This window comes from Lissotriton helveticus, chromosome 11, assembly GCF_964261635.1.
Source record: "Lissotriton helveticus chromosome 11, aLisHel1.1, whole genome shotgun sequence".
NCBI lineage: Eukaryota > Metazoa > Chordata > Amphibia > Caudata > Salamandridae > Lissotriton > Lissotriton helveticus.
This window is the reverse complement of record NC_136072.1, coordinates 1,109,043,275-1,109,061,180: the sequence shown is the minus strand read 5'-3', so window position 1 is coordinate 1,109,061,180 and position 17,906 is coordinate 1,109,043,275. Positions and strand designations below refer to the sequence as shown.

Below are 17,906 nucleotides of genomic sequence, written 5' to 3'. Positions count from 1 at the left end.
ATGTGAATTGTAGTCCTATTTCATTATTGTTCAACCTGGAAAAGTATTCTTTGAATTGTTGATCAGTCCCTTTCCAGATCAGAAATAGGTCGTCGAAGTAACGTACCCATAAAATAATGCGATCCAAATCGATTTGATTATTACTGTCCCATGCAATAGTCTTTTCCCACCAGCCCATGGTGATGTTGGCATAGTTGGGGGAAAATGAAATCCACATAGCTGTTCCGCATTCTTGTTTATAGAGCTCATTGTTGAAGAGAAAAATGTTATTTGTTAAACACATGTCAATCATTTTTAGAAGCATTGTCGTGTGTTCCAATTCTGTGGTGTTACGTTGTTTCAGAAAGTGTTGGCATGCCTTAAGTCCTATGTCATGTCTTATAGAAGTATATAAGGATACAATGTCTATTGTTACCAGCAAGTCCCCCGGATCCCAAGTCACATCCATAAGAATCCTCAGGAAATCCCCTGTATCCTTTAGGTATGAGGGCATGGTTTGAGCAATTGGAGCAAGGAAGGTGTTCACGTATTTTGAGACATTTTCGCATAGGGAACTGCATGATGAGACGATCGGTCTACCCGGAGGGTTTATTAGAGTCTTATGAACCTTCGGTAAGAAGTATATGCAAGGTGTCGTAGGAAAATCAATAGTTAGAAACTTTCTTTCATTGTCGTTGAGCAATCCTTTTGCGTGCCATTGTTTAGGTGTTCTTTTAGCTCATTTGTCATTTTTATAATTGGATTATTCTTGAGCTTAGAATAGTTTTGTTCTACATTCAGCTGTCTCATGGCTTCACTTATGTAATCCGTTGTTTCCATTATAACAATGTTACCCCCCTTGTCGGCGTTTTTTTTGTTATTTTCTCGTTCTCCATGAGATTTTTGATTGCTTGTCGTTCGACAATTGTCAAGTTTTCCCTTATTTTCTTATTTCTTACTTTCGTTAGTTTGTCCAATTCTTGAGTCATGGCATCTGAAAATAGATCGATTTTGTTCCCTGCTGATAGCGTAGGATAGTATCTTGACTTTCTTTTTAGTCCTGTCTCTGGTCTTCTATTTGTTTGGATGTTCATTTGTTCCAGCATTTGTTCATCCGATATTGTATCACCTTCTTGCTCAAACAGATTCTCAAAAGTGCCTGACTTAAGACGCACCAGAGACAGGACTAAAAAGAAAGTCAAGATACTATCCTACGCTATCACCAGTGAACAAAATCGATCTATTTTCAGATGCCATGACCCAAGAATTGGACAAACTAACGAAAGTAAGAAATAAGAAAATAAGGGAAAACTTGACAATTGTCGAACGAAAAGCAATCAAAAATCTCATGGAGAACGAGAAAATAACAATAAAACCCGCCGACAAGGGGGGTAACATTGTTATAATGGAAACAATGGATTACATAGGTGAAGCCATGAGACAGCTGAATGTAGAACAAAACTATTCTAAGCTCAAGAATAATCCAATTATAAAAATCACAAATGAGCTAAAAGAACACCTAAACAAATGGCACGCAAAAGGATTGCTCAATGACAATGAAAGAAAGTTTCTAACTATTGATTTTCCTACGACACCTTGCATATACTTCTTACCAAAGGTTCATAAGACTCTAATAAACCCTCGGGGTAGACCGATCGTCTCATCATGCAGTTCCCTATACGAAAATGTCTCAAAATACGTGGACACCTTCCTTGCTCCAATTGCTCAAACCATGCCCTCATACCTAAAGGATACAGGGGATTTCCTGAGGATTCTTATGGATGTGACTTGGGATCCAGGGTACTTGCTGGTAACAATAGTTGTTGTATCCTTATATACTTCTATAAGACATGACATAGGACTTAAGGCATGCCAACACTTTCTGAAACAACGTAACATCACAGAATTGGAACACACGACAATGCTTCTAAAAATGATTGACATGTGTTTAACAAATAACATTTTTCTCTTCAACAATGAGCTCTATAAACAAGAATGCGGAACAGCTATGGGGATTTCATTTTCCCCCAACTATGCCAACATCACCATGGGCTGGTGGGAAAAGACAATTGCATGGGACAGTAACAATCAAATCGATTTGGATCGCATTATTTTATGGGTACGTTACATTGACGACCTATTTGTGATCTGGAACGGCACTGATCAACAATTCAAAGAATAGTTTTCCAGGTTGAACAATAATGAAATAGGACTACAATTCACATGCTCAACAAATAAAAAACAAATTGATTTTCTTGACACCAAAATATACATATCGGAAGGCAAAATAGAGTCAACTTTGTTCCGAAATAAAACATCTACTAACAGTGTACTTCACGGCACCAGTTTCCACCCTAAAGCCCTATTAAATAGTATACCATACGGTGAGTTCATACGACTGAAGAGAAATTGCTCTAAGGAAGATGATGCCGAAATTAAAATCCAGGAGAGCAAAAAAAGATTCGAATCCAGAGGGTACAGACAACGTGTCCTAAACAATTGCAAGAAGAAAGCGGACAAGAAGACGAGGGCTGAAACCCTCATAGAGAAACCGAAAATCATTCAGGATAAAGATCCCCCTAGATTCATCACCACCTACAGGAAAGAGAGTGGCAAGATCGCGGAAAAAATGAGAAAATATTGGCACCTAATATCAGGGGACCCTGATATAGGAGAAATTGCTGGAAAACAACCTTCAACAACTTATAGAAAAAATAAATCTCTACAAGACCTCCTGCTGAAAAGTCATTTTCAAATGAAACCAAAATCGGATTGGCTGACACAAAAACGTAAAGGATTCCAACCTTGTACAACCTGCAAGGCGTGTAAAATCGGAAAGAGTATGAAGAACATTGAAGAACCAGATGGGAGAATTATGCATATTGAGTAATACACCACATCCACCTCAAAAAATGTAGTGTACATGATAGAGTGCAGATGTGGAAAGAAATACATAGGCAGCACCACATGTATGCTGAAAAAAAGAATTCTCGAACACATCCGTGCTGTGAAGAACTTGAACATGCTATATGCAACTACCAAACATATCAGCACATGCCAAAATGGAGATTGGAGAGCAATGACTTTCTATAAGATCAGAAGGCTGCCAAAAATGGAAAGAGGGGGAGACTCCGTTCGCAAGCTGCGCCAAATGGAATCACGCCTCATTATCAGATTAAGAACCAAGAGCCCAAGAGGAATAAACTTTGGAGAAGAACTTCATATACACTTGGAATAAATGTGTTAATCAACTTCCTAACTGAAATGGGGTACAAACCCAACACCAAGATAACTTTGTCAACAGGGGTACTAAACCCACGATACTTAAAAAACTGTAAATAACTCTGCCGATGGAAATGAACATTCAACGCTACATACTACATGTTAGAAAGTAGAGCGCACCAGTCTTTTCTTTTCTTTTAATTTTGTGTAAAATGTTCCAAACTACATATCCCATAATGCCACTTAATGGCTAACATGGGCCAGTATAAATATGGAAACAGTAGAAGGACTTACTGACCGTGACCAAAGCCTTGTCTGGCTGAAACGCGTTGGTGGGGTGAAACGTTGGATTAAAGGCTTCCGAAGTATCCGGTTGTGCCGCCTCCTTTGTTCCTAAACATTAATCTGGGTCAGGATCCAACCCCTGGGCCGAGCACACCCTGTGGATCGCTCTCATAAAGCTATTTGGATCACATTGCCGAAAATTTATTTTTTATATATATATATATATATATATATATATATATATATATATATATATATATATATATATATATATATATATATTACCATGTGGTATGAATTTCTAATAACGTGTGCTACTATATGATTTTCTTGCCAGCACAGGATGCAATGAGATTTTTATTTTTTCTGGCGCACCACTATGCAGCCCCCATTAGGATTGTATATGTTGCCTCTTATCTTATGATCGATCATGTTCCGGTCTGAAATTGTACAATCTGTATATATACATTTTGATTTAACTGAATATTTCGAAATGAGGTTCGGGAGTATTGCAGTATGATCAGTTACACACTGGCAGCCGTGCTTTAACTGATAACTGGTATCCAACTTAGTACTGCTAAAATGGCTGCCGTATGTGCATAAGCTTTGTCTGTTTTTTGCGGGACATCTTCACTTTCGATTGTGTATAACGTTGATTTTCCTTCCGGTATGAATAAATATGATTTTGTTTAGATTGGTAACTGACATTGAAAAAGGCGTTGTTTGCCGAAACGAGTCCGTCAGTTTTCGCGCTTCTTTCCAAATAAACACTTTACTTTAATTTTCCTTTGTGAATGCCTCCAAGTTTGTCCACAGAAGTATGGATTGATTCTTGTGATGTGATGCGACTCACCACCGCGTAGGAGTGCACCCAAGGCATGTGGTGCGGCGCCTGGTGAGCTTTAGTTGGTGCTATATATATATATATTCACTGAAAAAACCATAGGTTTCAGGCACGTTATACTTAGGAATTAGCATTTCAAAAACCCTAGAAATTCACTAAAAAAACATAGCTTTCAGGGACGTTATAGTAAGTTGAACATTTGACTCATATAAAACCAGAGTAATTCGCCTTTTATAGTAAGTTGAGCTAACTATAACTTGTGCGCCCGCAATGCACTGCTGATGATGTCACATATTACATCACTCATGACATGGTCAGTAACTATAACGTGCCTGAAACCTACGTTTTAATGTTTCTAAAACCTATATTTTTTCACATTTTTTTGTTAATATTTTGGAAATCTATTACACTTTTTTTTCTTTTACTTTAAAATGTATGTAATGTTTTATATCTTCCCCCAAAAATATGTATTTTTTAGGGAGAAAATTGCACTCCCATACCAGTAGCGTACCAAGCTCCATCACCAGGTGAATCCTATCGGCCATATTGCTAAACTCGTAAATGATGCGCATTTCGTATCCGACGACTTCGTGGCACCGCGTCCCGCGTAACATTATATACGCATGAAGTCACCCCAGCTGCTACTTTGGTATCCAACGGGTAAGCAGTACCAATACACGCATTATGTCATGTATGTATCGGGTCGTGCCCACTGTGCATTGCGTATGTGACGAGTACACGCTGCCCAGCCCTGTGTTACGTCACAGACGTATAGTGTAGCGCCGGGTACGCCATTCCCTCGTTTATTTTTTTGTCTCAAAAGTATATCTAAATAACTTTCAACAGTATATGAAAGCAAGGGATAATCTCTAATATTTTAAACATTTATATATTTCTAACTGTAATAAACGTATATTATGATAAATATATTTTGTCAAAATCGCGTTGGGTGTGGCATCCGTGCGCGCTCGGTGCGCGATTGCCATGTGACCTAAAAGAAAGCATTGAATTGCTTCATAACATTTCCCATTGTAACAGTTGGACGACCCACCCATTTTACTCATTCTCTCTACAGCATTTGATGAGAGACACCTCTTCTTCTTAGAAAGCTTTTTTTAAAGGTGTTTGCCTGTATACACATATCTTATACTACAGACAACATGCAACAATCATCTTGATCAATATTCATGGTCTGTACATTAGCCTTCCATGTGTGATTGCCATGCATCTCAAACGTTCCATCAAAAAACAAATGTGTGTTACACGATGCCCCTGGTGTGTGTGTGCCCATTATTGTGTTCCCTTTCGGCCTGGGTATTCACGGCTCCAAGAAGTATCAGGAGCCACGGGCAGAGTGCACATCCTAGATCACATGTGACAGACAGTAAACAGCAATGTGTAGATTTATTTTGCTGTACGCTTTGTTGTCAGACTTTACCAATATAGTAGTAGGACTTTCAAATTCACATTTGACATGCATTGCTTGACTGTAATGAGTGTTATCACTGTGTATGACGTAGCCTCACTGCTTATCCTCCCTCCATCCGAGCACATTCACATGTGTACGCTTTGCGATAGCAACACTTTCAATATTATCGCACACCATTGACATGCGTGTCTGCGCATATCCACAACCTTGACAACGACATGTGATGTTCGCCATTCAATCTTTTCAAACACCATCTCATTAGCGATAGTTGCCGCCCTCCCGACACATGCTACATTAAGGTAAATTGCACACTCTGCGGGGTCAAAACTACAAAAGAAACACACATAAGTACACTTCCTGGCCGGGCAGGAACTGAACAACGCCCAGGTCCCCGGAATAATTATTCACACCCCTATGCTGGCCTGGCGTACGCAAGCCCAGCCCACTTTGCATACGTATAAATAGGATAACCACAACGCCACATGTCCCTCTTCTTCCACACTGCCTCAGGTGATATGGCTGCATCCATCTCGCATATCACAATGCGCAATAAAAAAAAGGGATCCATGAGGTGTAGAACATCCTGGCAATCAACACTGGCTCTAAATTATGAGCCCTACTGCCCGTCGTCTTCGAAAGCGATCCATGAGGTGTACACCATCCTGAAATCATCACTCCAGCTGAATTGTGAGCACTGCTGCCCATAGTGTTTGCTCACACAACAATGACAGCAGGTGAACAGAGAGGCCTGGATGCACAGGGCCTCCAATTGAGAGCGGTGTAGTGGGAGGGGTGGGGTGCATCAGCCTGGCTGCGCAGGTGCGAACAAGCGATGTTGCTGTGCATAATGATGTGATCTCTGACCTGATTCAGTCTCATCTCTGTCTCATTTTAAAGACCTGCTGGACCGTACAGTAGGCCTGAGCCAGCGGCCAGCACTGCCCTACAGAAACCTGTTGAGCGCGGTGCTGCGGGAGGGGTGGGGTGCATCAGCCTGAGTGCGCACGTGCGAATAAGCGATGCTGCCGTGAGTAATGATGTGATCGTTGACCTCATTAAGTCACCTCTCTGTCTCATTTTAAGGACCTGGTGGACCATACTGCAGGCCTGAGCCAGAGGGCAGCGCTGCCCTACAGACACGTGGCCGTTGGCTTTTAGGGCACTGCAATGAGCTTGTTACTAAGTGTAAATGCACACAGCCTTCCGCCACTGCATTACACACGCACATTATGCTTCTACCATGCGCTCTGTTCCTCTCTATGTAAACCTTTGTATAATTTCGTTTGTGCGCTACGAAATTAATTTTATTTATTAAATTGTTTACTTACCTACAATTATCCATATTACGTTGTTTACCACCCCCCACCCTGCCCCTCCCCTGCACTGCCTCCCTGCCCCACCGAACTCCCTCCACGGGCCGCTGCTGCAAAACAGTATGGATCAGTTTATGTGCATATATTAAGATTTGTTGAACCATATGGTGCTATCATAAAATTCAGGTGAACTGCCAATTACATTTACTTGTGTGCGTAACTTTCTCGTAAACAGAAAATATTGCATATGTAGCCGATTTGCATAGTTTATCTGAATCTGAAAATCAATATTCCTTTTAATGAATCTTTGTGAGAGCAGAGATCAGTATATGGCAATTAATACCAACTTTCTAATACAGGCAACTGATTACTACACTAATAAAAAGACAGAAGCAACAATTATCATGATTTATGCTGAGAAAGCTTTTGACTAAGTTCAATGGGACATTCTGTTTGCTATTCTTCTACAATTTAATTTCCCTTCGCAATTTGTAAATGTGTTACAGAACTGTTAGAAATTGGATTTTTGGTAGGCTAGGGCATGCGCCAAAGCCAGGCAGAAACCACCACTCTAGTCAGGATAAGGGAGTTACACTCCTAAAATAACCCCTGCTAAACCCCTTGGTAGCTTGGCACGAGCAGTCAGGCATATTTTAGAGGCAGTGTGTAAAGCATTTTCACATAACCAACAGTAATACGGGGTAAGCATTACAAAAGGCCACCACTCCAGTTTAGAAAAATATCCAATACTTTTATATACTTAAGACCAGACCAAAAATAATAAAAATCCACAATACAGAACTTAAAAATCTTCACTTATCAAAATATGCTTGAAAAAAAGTTCCTTGATGCCTATAGCTCCATCATCCGGGGCTTTCACGGCGTCATGAGCAAACAAATCCAAACAGTTCTGGCTGACAGCGGCGTCGGGAAGACCCGCAAACAGTACTTTTTAGAAATGCAGGGTGCCGACGACCTCTCGTTGAGCCTCCGAAAGCATGGCGTCTGCATGCGTCGGTTCCGGAGGTCTGTGCAGGATTCGCAGGGGTCCTTGAAACCACACGCTTTGCAGATAGAACTCCTTTCTGTTGAAGTCAGGAGCACTGGCGTCGGCTGGCGTCGGGAGGCATCGGGTGCTGCGGTGCAAAGTGCAGTAGTGCAGCGTGGGGTGCCCTCAGGTCGCGTTGTGAGCGGAGGCTCGGTGGCGGTGTCAGATGGCATTGTCAGTGGGACCAGGGTCGCAGTGCAAAGTAAATGCTGGCAGGTCACGGTGCAAGCGGCGGTATCGTCATTGCTGAAGTGCTGTTGTCGGCTGATGAACTGAAATCAATGGCACCGGCATCAGTTGGCCAAGGCTGCGGTGCGGGATGAGAACGGTGCATCGTGTAACTTTACGAGCGGAGCCCTTGAACCACGGTGCAAGCAGCAGCCTCGATTTCGGGCTGGAGCATCGTCGTTAGGGATACCAAGGTGTCGTCATGAAGCAAGGTGGTGCGGAGTGTGGGGATCACAGGTTGCGGTGTGAGCAGTGGCTCGGTGGCGGCGTTAGCAGGCGTCGTCAGTGCCCTCTACGGTACCTTCAAGACACGGAGTCGGCAGCATCATCGTCGGGGTCGTCGAGTTGCTTTTTCTTCTGTTGCAGCACAAAACACACAGTCCCCAGTGCTGAGGGCAGAAGAGCTTGAAGTCTTTGCTCTTCCTGAGACTTCTTGAACAGGGGGCAAACTCTACCTCAAGCCCTTGGAGAAACTCACAAAAGTAGATTGCAGAAATTTCAGTCCAGTCCTTTCACTGCCCAAGACAGAAGCAGCCACTGCAGGCCAACACAGCAAAGCACAGAGCAAAGTGGTAGTTACTCCTCACAGCTTCTCCAGCTCTTCTTCTTGGCAGTCTTCTTGGTCAAAAAGAGTTCTAAAGTTCAGGGGTCTGGGCCCCAATATTTATATCCCAAAAACCCGTCTGTGCCCAGCCAAAACATATTCTGCCTTCTCTGGTGTGGCTTCCTGGCAGGAGGTGGAAACTGCATTGTCAGAGGTAGACCAGACCCATTCAGGTGAAGGAAATCTCCTCCCCTACTCTAAATGCAGCCCAAGTCTATTCAGCCCTTTCCTGACCCACCTAGACTATCCGGATCCACTCCTGCTCCCCAGCCCCTGTCTTCCAATACCCAGACAGTCAATCCACAAACCCAGCAGAGGCACAGTGGGTGGTTAGGCAAGAAAATATCTACTTTCTAAAAGTGGTATTTTCAATCACAGAAAGTAAAAATCACCATCACTATAAAGATGCATCTTTAGATTCTGGGTTCAGGCATACTAAACTTCATTTTTGTACCTAGTTCCCACGGCTAGTTATCTTTATACTATGTTATAAACAAACTCCCCCTTCTGTCCCATGGGTGGTAGCCTTGCAATAGTGAAAAACAAAATTGGCAGTAATTCACTATCAGGACATACCACACACACCAGGACGTGTTCTACCTTTCACATACACTGCACCCTGCCCACTGGGGTACCTTGGGTCTACCTTAGAGATGACTGACATGTAAGAAAAGGGAAGGTTGGAGCATAGCAAGTGGGTGCACTTGCCAAGTGACATGGCAGTACCAGACTGCACACAGGCTCTGCAATGGCAGGCCAGAGTTACCTTTTACGGGCTGTGTATGTGGGTGGCACAATCCAGTGCTGCAGCCCACTAACAGCATTTGATTTACAGGCCCTGGCACACGCAGTGCGCTTTACTAGGGACTGACACATAAATCAAACAGGCCAATCATGGAAACACCAATCCATAACACAATCTACACTGAGAGCATATGCACTTTAACACTGATCAGTAGTGGTAAAGTGCCCAGAGTCCTAAAACCAACACAAACAGGTCAGGAAAAAATAGGAGGAAAAACAAAAAGTTTGGGGATAACCCTGCAAAAAGGGCCATTTCCAACAAGAAGCTATATAGCAAAGCCGAAGCTAAGATCCGAATTAACTCTCATACTGCAGGGCTACTACAAATTACACGAGGCACTCGACAAGGGTGTCCTAAGTCGCCAGTGCTCTTCACACTATCTAGAGAACCACTAGCATCCCTGTTACGGCAAGAGACACAAATCAAGGCACCCCTGCTAGGAGCTCCTAAACTCAAACTTTTTGAAGACAATTTAATTTTATACTTGGCAGCAAGTGCAGAGCCCTGCACCTACTCACCCGTCTTACTGAGACTGCACCATATCCATGGCTCCCAATGAATGGGCCAAAGATTTAAACCTACATATTGCTGAATTAGAAAATTACCAAAGTTTTATGCAGGTGCCCAAGAAACTTTGTGCAACAACTCATGAAAATGACCACCGGCGCTGGCTGATCGAGTGGGCGCCGTGGGGAGGAGTGATGGTATATCAACTTAACTTTATCTGATACCTCCATACTTTTACAGAGACTATTCTTTTATCTGCTCGGTTTAATGTTTTTTACTATAATGATTTTAATTAATTGTACAGTTAATAAATATATTCAAATACGTGGCAGCGGATAAATGAAATATCTCTGGAATTAAAAAATAAAAACAGATCTAGGGGGATACAAAATCAATCACTCCAAAACCGAGATATTAATGTTTAACTGCTCAGACTAAATCCTTCCCTCTGATATGCGCAACCAAGTCTGCAGGACAGGCTCAATTAGATATCTGGGTATGTTTGTGTCACATGATCTTTCGCAATTATATCAGCTTAACTATGAAGTGACAATTTATAAGGCCATGAAACATTTAAAGCAATGGCAGCTCTTACCTCTCTCTATAATAGGGAGAGTCACAGTGATAAAAATGATTTTTCTTTTTCTTTTTTCAAATATATTAATTCAAGTTCTGCCCAAATTTTTTCATGCAATAGACAAAATGCTGCAAACGTTGTCTGGTCAGGCAAGAAGCCTCGAACAAAACTAGAGACTCTACAGTTATCTTTTCAAGAAGGTGGTCTTGCACTCCCGCATTTTAGAAAATATTATCAGGCAGCATTCGTGAACTGGTGTACAAGAACAGTTACAGACGAGATTTGGGAGACAACTTCTACCTTAAACAAATGCTTCTAGAAATTGCCACCCAGCTTGTTCTATTTACTAAAATCCCCAAGCTTCCCATGTGCAGCAGATCTAAGACTCATCAGGTCATCCTTGTTATATTTTCTCAATTGAAGGAAGACTACCAGTTTACCTCCTTTTATCCTTTCATCCTGTTTACACAGAGCAGTAGATTAGGTATTCATATAAGTGAAAAAAGTATAAAAACTTGGGAGAAGGCGGGGCTGCATCACTTCAGTGACTTTTTTTTAGAAGCGGTGATGAAGTCTTGAGATCATCTAAAATTGACTAATCCGGAACTCCCATCTTTGCTACTTTTTTCTTTTTTTCTAACTCCATAATTTTATAAGGAGTTTACAATCCCCCAAAGATGCTCTTGCTAATTTGATTTGTCATGCTTATTATGTGAGGGAGACCAGAGGGGCAGGGAAAGGGTACCAGATCGTCCGGGAACAACTGCATGCAAAAGTAGTTCCACAAACATTACAAAAGATTGAGAAATCTACAGGATGTAGGTTAGATATACAATCATGGATAGAGTATAATATCTGGCTCATGAATCCATTAGGGGCACCAATTTTACATGCATGGCATTTTTTTGTAAGAGGCAACATATACACTATCTCTCCTACGTAAGATGAATGTTGCTATCTCAGGGACATGTTTTAGGTGCAGTTATTAAAATGGAGATTGGTTTCATATTTGTTTTTCATGTTCGGTTTTAATTGAATTCTGGAAGCAGATTTTCCAATGGCTTAGTAAAAAGCTTAGGATAGTCTTAGACCTCACTCCCAAAACTGTCGTTTTCAGAATCGTTGATACGCTTAATCCATCTATTCAACAGGGACAGTATGTTTTTATTGCATCCCTATTCGCTAAGATGTTGATTCTGCAAAAATGGAAAATGGCTGAGGCTCCAATTTTTCCCCAGTGGAAACTTAAGAAGACTCGAACTGAAGCAAAGGAAATACTATATTCTCAAAGAGTAGGAGCCACAGTCAAATTTCTTGAAATTTGGGGTGAGAAGTACGATTACCCCACGGGTATGAATATTATAGAGTCCAGGGGTCTTTCCCTATCTCCTTTATTCTTTTATTTTCCCCCCCATATTCTTTTGTTTTTCCTTTTTCGAGAGAGAAAACTCTAAAGATTAAGACAAATAAGTTCCACGTTTTTTCAGCTTACAAGAATGTATATACGTATCTATGCATGATTGACAGTTCTCTTGTATATTAACGATGTAAGTGTCTTGATGAATTGCAATATTTTTGGTTTTTCTAACTGCGATGATTAAAAAAAGACTCTTTGTGAGAGCCAATTCCTCAATTACCATTTGAAAAAATAATAATCATCATCATAATAACTTTATTGCGACTCTTTACAGTCATAATAGCACAGAAATTAAAAAAACAATGCAAATTAATACAAGAGTAACCTAAAATCAGGCAGTTTACATTGGAAATTACAGTACATTCCGAAACTTTTCTTAAATTTAAAAAGGGAATTATTTTTAAAATTGGACCCCAAGATTTTTGTTTATTTTTTTAAATAAATTAGTATAAAATACATTAAGAAAGTCATTTAAACATTTTACGGGGATTAGATAATAAACACTCCACAATTGATAATACTAATGAGCACAGTCTTGGATCTAAATATCAATTTCTAAGAGAAACCTTCGTTTCAGCCGCATAGCCTGGAGGAATTTAGAGATTACAATGACAAATAAAGGGTTCATATCAGATTTTAAAATTCTGAATAGTGCAAAACAATCCCTTATGCCCAAATTCCTACACAGTTCTACAATCCATTTGCTCATAGCCTGTTTATTAGCCGGGCAGAAGCAAACTACATGAATTTCGGTTTCCTCTTCCACGTGGCACCCAGGGCATAAATACCAAGCCTTAGACAGCCAATTATTTGTTGTAGCGAACAGTGGAAGGGTCCCATATCTGAATTGGAGGAAAATCCTCCGGTTAAACGAGGGGTGTATTGTGTCCAGGACCTGTTCAAATGAGTAATGTGATTTAAAATCGAAAAACCCATAGGTCAAGCTTGAAGAGCTAACCATACGGTACAAAGTTGACAGTTCATAATCTTTTAGCTCTTTAGATAAACATGTTTTATAATAGCTGGGCATGCCTCCTCCAGTGAAGCCCATAGCTCCTCCCTGCCAATGGCAGTGAAGGAGTCTCTCACAAAAGCAAGCCATGGTATCTTTTCCAAAACTCCTGGTGACAATAGGAGTGCCTTGAGTTCACCCCTGTAGTGGCTCAATTCTACTAAATAATAATCACAGGAGCAATCCTTCAATAACTTTGCAAATATCTAGAGTGTGTTCCTCTTGGCCATAGTTATAATCCTGTTTGACATAAATGGTATTAACTTGACATGGTTCTCCCTCTTCCTGCATCCTTGAGTAGGATATCACCCAGGGTGTTGACTGCCCAAACACAGTTAAGGTCACGTCCCTTCCTTAGGTACTTAGGGGCAGATTTATGAGGCCCTTGCGCCACGTTTACGCCGCTGTTGCGTCACGCAAGGCGGCGTAAACGTGGCGCATCCCTACGAGGCATTTACAACGTGACGCATCTATGGAGATGCGTCACGGTGTAAGGCCCTGCCCCACATGAAACCTGCGTCAGGTTTCATGTAGGCGTTACGGTGCAGGGGTGGGCGTTCCGTCGCAGGAACGCCCCTGGAAAGTGACTCAGTGAAATCTACAAGATTTCACTGAGTCACTTTCTACGTCAATTCCTTACGCCTGCTTGAAGCAGGCGTAAGGGTGATGCACCATGCAATGTAGGGGTGGCCCCTGTGCATTGCAGGAGTAATGTCGCACTTGCGACATGACTCCAGCAATGCGCCGCCGGTACGCCGAAAGATGCGTCACGCATCTTCCCTGCCTTGCACCATGGTGCGCCGCATTGTAAATGCGGCGCACCATGGGTGGCGGAGCTGTGGCGCACTGTGGCGCACATTAACTGGCGCATCCCTGGGGATGCGCCAGTTAACGTAAATCTGCCCCTTAGGGCTTCCGTGGGAATACATTTTGCTCTAACCAAATACTCATAAGGTCCATCAAACAAAGTCCCAAACCTCACCTGTCAAGACAGTTCTTAACAAAAGTCAAGGTATTTTCACACAGGAAATTAACTGAAGCAGTTCTGTGTCCAATCTGACAGTTCATGTTGGCTCAAGTGATTTCGTTTTTTTGGCCAATAGGATAATGGTCGTAGGGTCAGATGTACAAATGTCAGATTTGCTGTTTGCAACTACAACATTAGTTTTTTCTTAACACTAAACGCATTTTAGGGGTTGGTAAACTTTTACTACCTCCTAAAATGGGTTTGTTAAATTTGCAACTTGGAAAGGGCATTTTATAGGCATCCTTTCCAAATTGCAAATCTGTGTGTGATGTTAATGTTTTGAACCATAATCTGGTTCAAAACATTAAATGGCTCCCGGGTCCGGGTGATAAGCCTTTCGCAGAAGGGCAGGGACCTGCTTGAGACTCCTTACCCTTAATAAATATTAAAAAATGGTTTATTGGGGTGAGGCATTGAATCGGGGACCACTGCCAACTCTCAAACAAACTTTTAAAACTACATGTATTTTTAATTACTTTATTTAATCATTGTATGTCTTGTACAAGTGACACAGCTCTTTCCTAGAAGGAAAACGAAATGCATTTTAAAACAAAGCTGACTTTATTTTACAGTGGTCACAGACATGGCGGTTGCTGACCCCAGCATGCTACTATCCTTCTGATTTCCTCAAATTGTAGTTAGTCACAATTTGTGACCTACCTCATTATTATTCTTAAAGTAGGTCGGATCGTGACCCACTGGTATACGGATTTTTAAAAACTGATCTATTAGTACAAAGGCCAGCTCTCAAAATCGTATGTGCGTTGGAAGAAAACTAGTTGCAATTTGCAACAAATATTTTGCAACCAGATATTTGTACACTGGGGCATATGTTTCTTACAATGGTCCCTACTAGTAACTCGTGGGCCTAAACAACTAAGAACAAGTGCAAGAGTCTATTGTCTAGTACCTGTCTGTAATGTAGTCCAAGAAATTATAATGCTATTTACTCAAATGTGTGCCTTTGGGGAACCACACAATAGTGATAAACATATGTTTCGCTGTAGCCATATTTATTGAATGTAATCCAGCCCCATCTAAGGAGTCAATTTATTTTTTGCCATATATCACTTTAACTATGCGGGATAAACGCTCACAGTACATTTTACAATGATAAAAATAGTTTAATCCACATGCATTAGTACATTACTTCTTTCAGTAATCTGTTGTGATTTTTTTTAGCTAATAGCGCATCATCCATGTTTATTAATGGATTCTGCAATCCCAGTATAAAAGCACATCTCTATTTTTTTTCTAATCAGCCCCTAGTGGCACACTAATTCACCTATAATATAGAAAATAATAATCCACATTTGTTAAGTGCACAATCACCCGTAAGGGTCTCTAGGCGCTGGGGGCCGTCGGGAACATTAAGCGAGCTATTGCCCAGAGTCACATGGTGCTGGGCTAACCTGCCGCCGGAGCCGGGGATCGAACCCTGATCCCCAGATTCCAGCGTCAGTCGCCCTGGCCGCGGCGCCACAAAATACATCAGACCTTAATTTTAATAAGTTATTGCCATTGAGTTATTTTCTCTAAATGCCTGCTGCCAGAGCCAGCAGCTATGGTGAAGGCAGGTCAGGTCACAGAGCAGCTGTTTAAAGCAACGGAAATGAAATGTTGCTTTTCTGACTCCTGCTCTATTTTTCTATCTTACAGTGACTAGCAGAAAGAACATGATTATTTTGTGCTTTCCTTTGGGGTACTTTATCCCTTATGTAGCGCAATGATCAGGAAATTGGGTTTAGCACCTCATTAGTGAACTTGGAAATAGTTTTTTTGGGGGGAGCTGAGTCTGTGATAAGGTTAAAAATGGAGTCTCTGCAGGTTGGTGGTCCACCATCTTGCAAAGAGCCCAACACACTCCTGAAGCTCTTTGTTATTAAGTGAGCCCCTTGGCATCATGCAAGGCATTTTTCATGGAATCCCGCAGCATCATGATTTGTGCTGATGATGGACACATGGTTTGGGCACCGCTCGAGAGAACACTTTGGTGCCCCTGGAAATTCCATTTTGCAAACTGCTCAGTTATTTCCATCGTGGACAGACCCTTTGTCTCTGGTAGAAAAAAGTACAAAAGTGTTCCAGAAACTGCAATCAGGCCCACGAAGATAAGGAAGGTGTAGCTGCCAAGCATCTCCTAAAAAGAAAGAAATATGATATGAACATCCAGACCACACTTGGCACATTTGCTGCAGACATAGACCTTACCCTAACCAGGTGGTGCCACCCCAAACTTTGGGACCCAGACCACCCTCCCAAACACCTTCACCCTTGACCTGTGACTGAAATGGGGGCAAGGATAGAGCAGAGCATTGGAAATTAATGCCACAACAAGGTGTCTCAAAGAACACCTACCTTAAACATCTCTTTGGAATTGAACAGCATACGAATTAAGCAAATATTACTCATACAGCAACTGTGCAAACAAAGAACAAGATTACTTTAATGAAAGGCAAGAAAAGCAGGCCCAATTAACCTATTCCCTTTATTTACACAGAGCAACTGCACACAAGACCCAGATAACTCATTCTCAAAGCAACTGTGCACAAAACCAGGAGAACTCATTTTCAAGGCAACTGTACACAAGCACCTAGAGAACCTCATTCTCAGAGCAACTGTACACAAGCACCAAACAACCTCATTCTCAGAGCACCTGTACACAAGCACCAAACAACCTCATTCTCAGAGCACCTGTACAAAACCAACAAAGGACCTTATTCTCACAGCAACGGTATAAAAGCACCAAGGGAACCTTTTTCTTAGAGAAACTGTGCACAAGCAACAAAAGGCCACTCATTCTCAAAGGGGATGTATACATGCACCAAGGGAAACATTTTCTCAGAGCAACTATGTACAAGCACAAAGGAAACGTCTCTCTCAAAACAGCTGTACGCAAGCACCAATCAAACCTCAGTCTCTGAGCAACTGAGTACCAGTACCATAAGAACCATATTGTCAAGCAGCTGCTTACAAGCACTTCAGAAACTTCATTCTCAAACTCAAAGCAACGGAACACAAGTACCCAGAAGACCGAGTTATCAAGCAACTGCACACAAGCATTAAGAGAACCTCAGTCCAAGAGCAATTGCATCCAATCACCACACCCAGGGAACCCCATTCTCATGACAAGGATCTGGAACAGCTAATTCACAGAAAATAACTGGATGCAACAAGAAATTAGAGGCCCGGATTCACAAGATCAACTGTAAAAGTAAAACTAGATCATGTCATTCACATAAACTAACACCTCATTCATATAAAACACCAGCGCACAAGAAATAATAGCGCCTCATTCACATAGCATAACTGTGCAGAGCAAGGAACCAGAGCTTCTCGTACACAGAGAACAATTGAACGCAACAAGGAACTGGTGTGCATCCTTCACATGGAGCAGCAATATGCAGTAAGGGACTACAGCTCGTCATTTACATATTACAAGTGTACACAACAAGGGACTCAAGCTCCTCCTTCACCAATTAAGTGTACCCAATAAGGAACTGGAACAACTCATTCACAGAGAACAACAGTACAAAGCAAGGAACTAAAGCTCCTCATTCATCTAGAACAGCTGCACACAAGAAACCAAAGCATTTCATGTACTTAGAA

The 17,906-nt window shown here is 41.6% G+C and overlaps 1 protein-coding gene across 1 annotated transcript in view; it reads right to left on the bottom strand.

The window, feature by feature from the left end:
• Positions 1 to 14,804: 14,804 nt before the first annotated feature.
• Positions 14,805 to 17,906, bottom strand: part of LOC144790945 (solute carrier family 2, facilitated glucose transporter member 11-like) — a 525,594-nt gene continuing 522,492 nt past the window's right edge. The window contains exon 12 of the mRNA XM_078665571.1: positions 14,805 to 16,437. Within this exon, the coding sequence (XP_078521697.1) occupies positions 16,180 to 16,437 (258 nt within the window). The 3' untranslated portion in view covers positions 14,805 to 16,179. The remainder of the gene's footprint in view (positions 16,438 to 17,906) is intronic.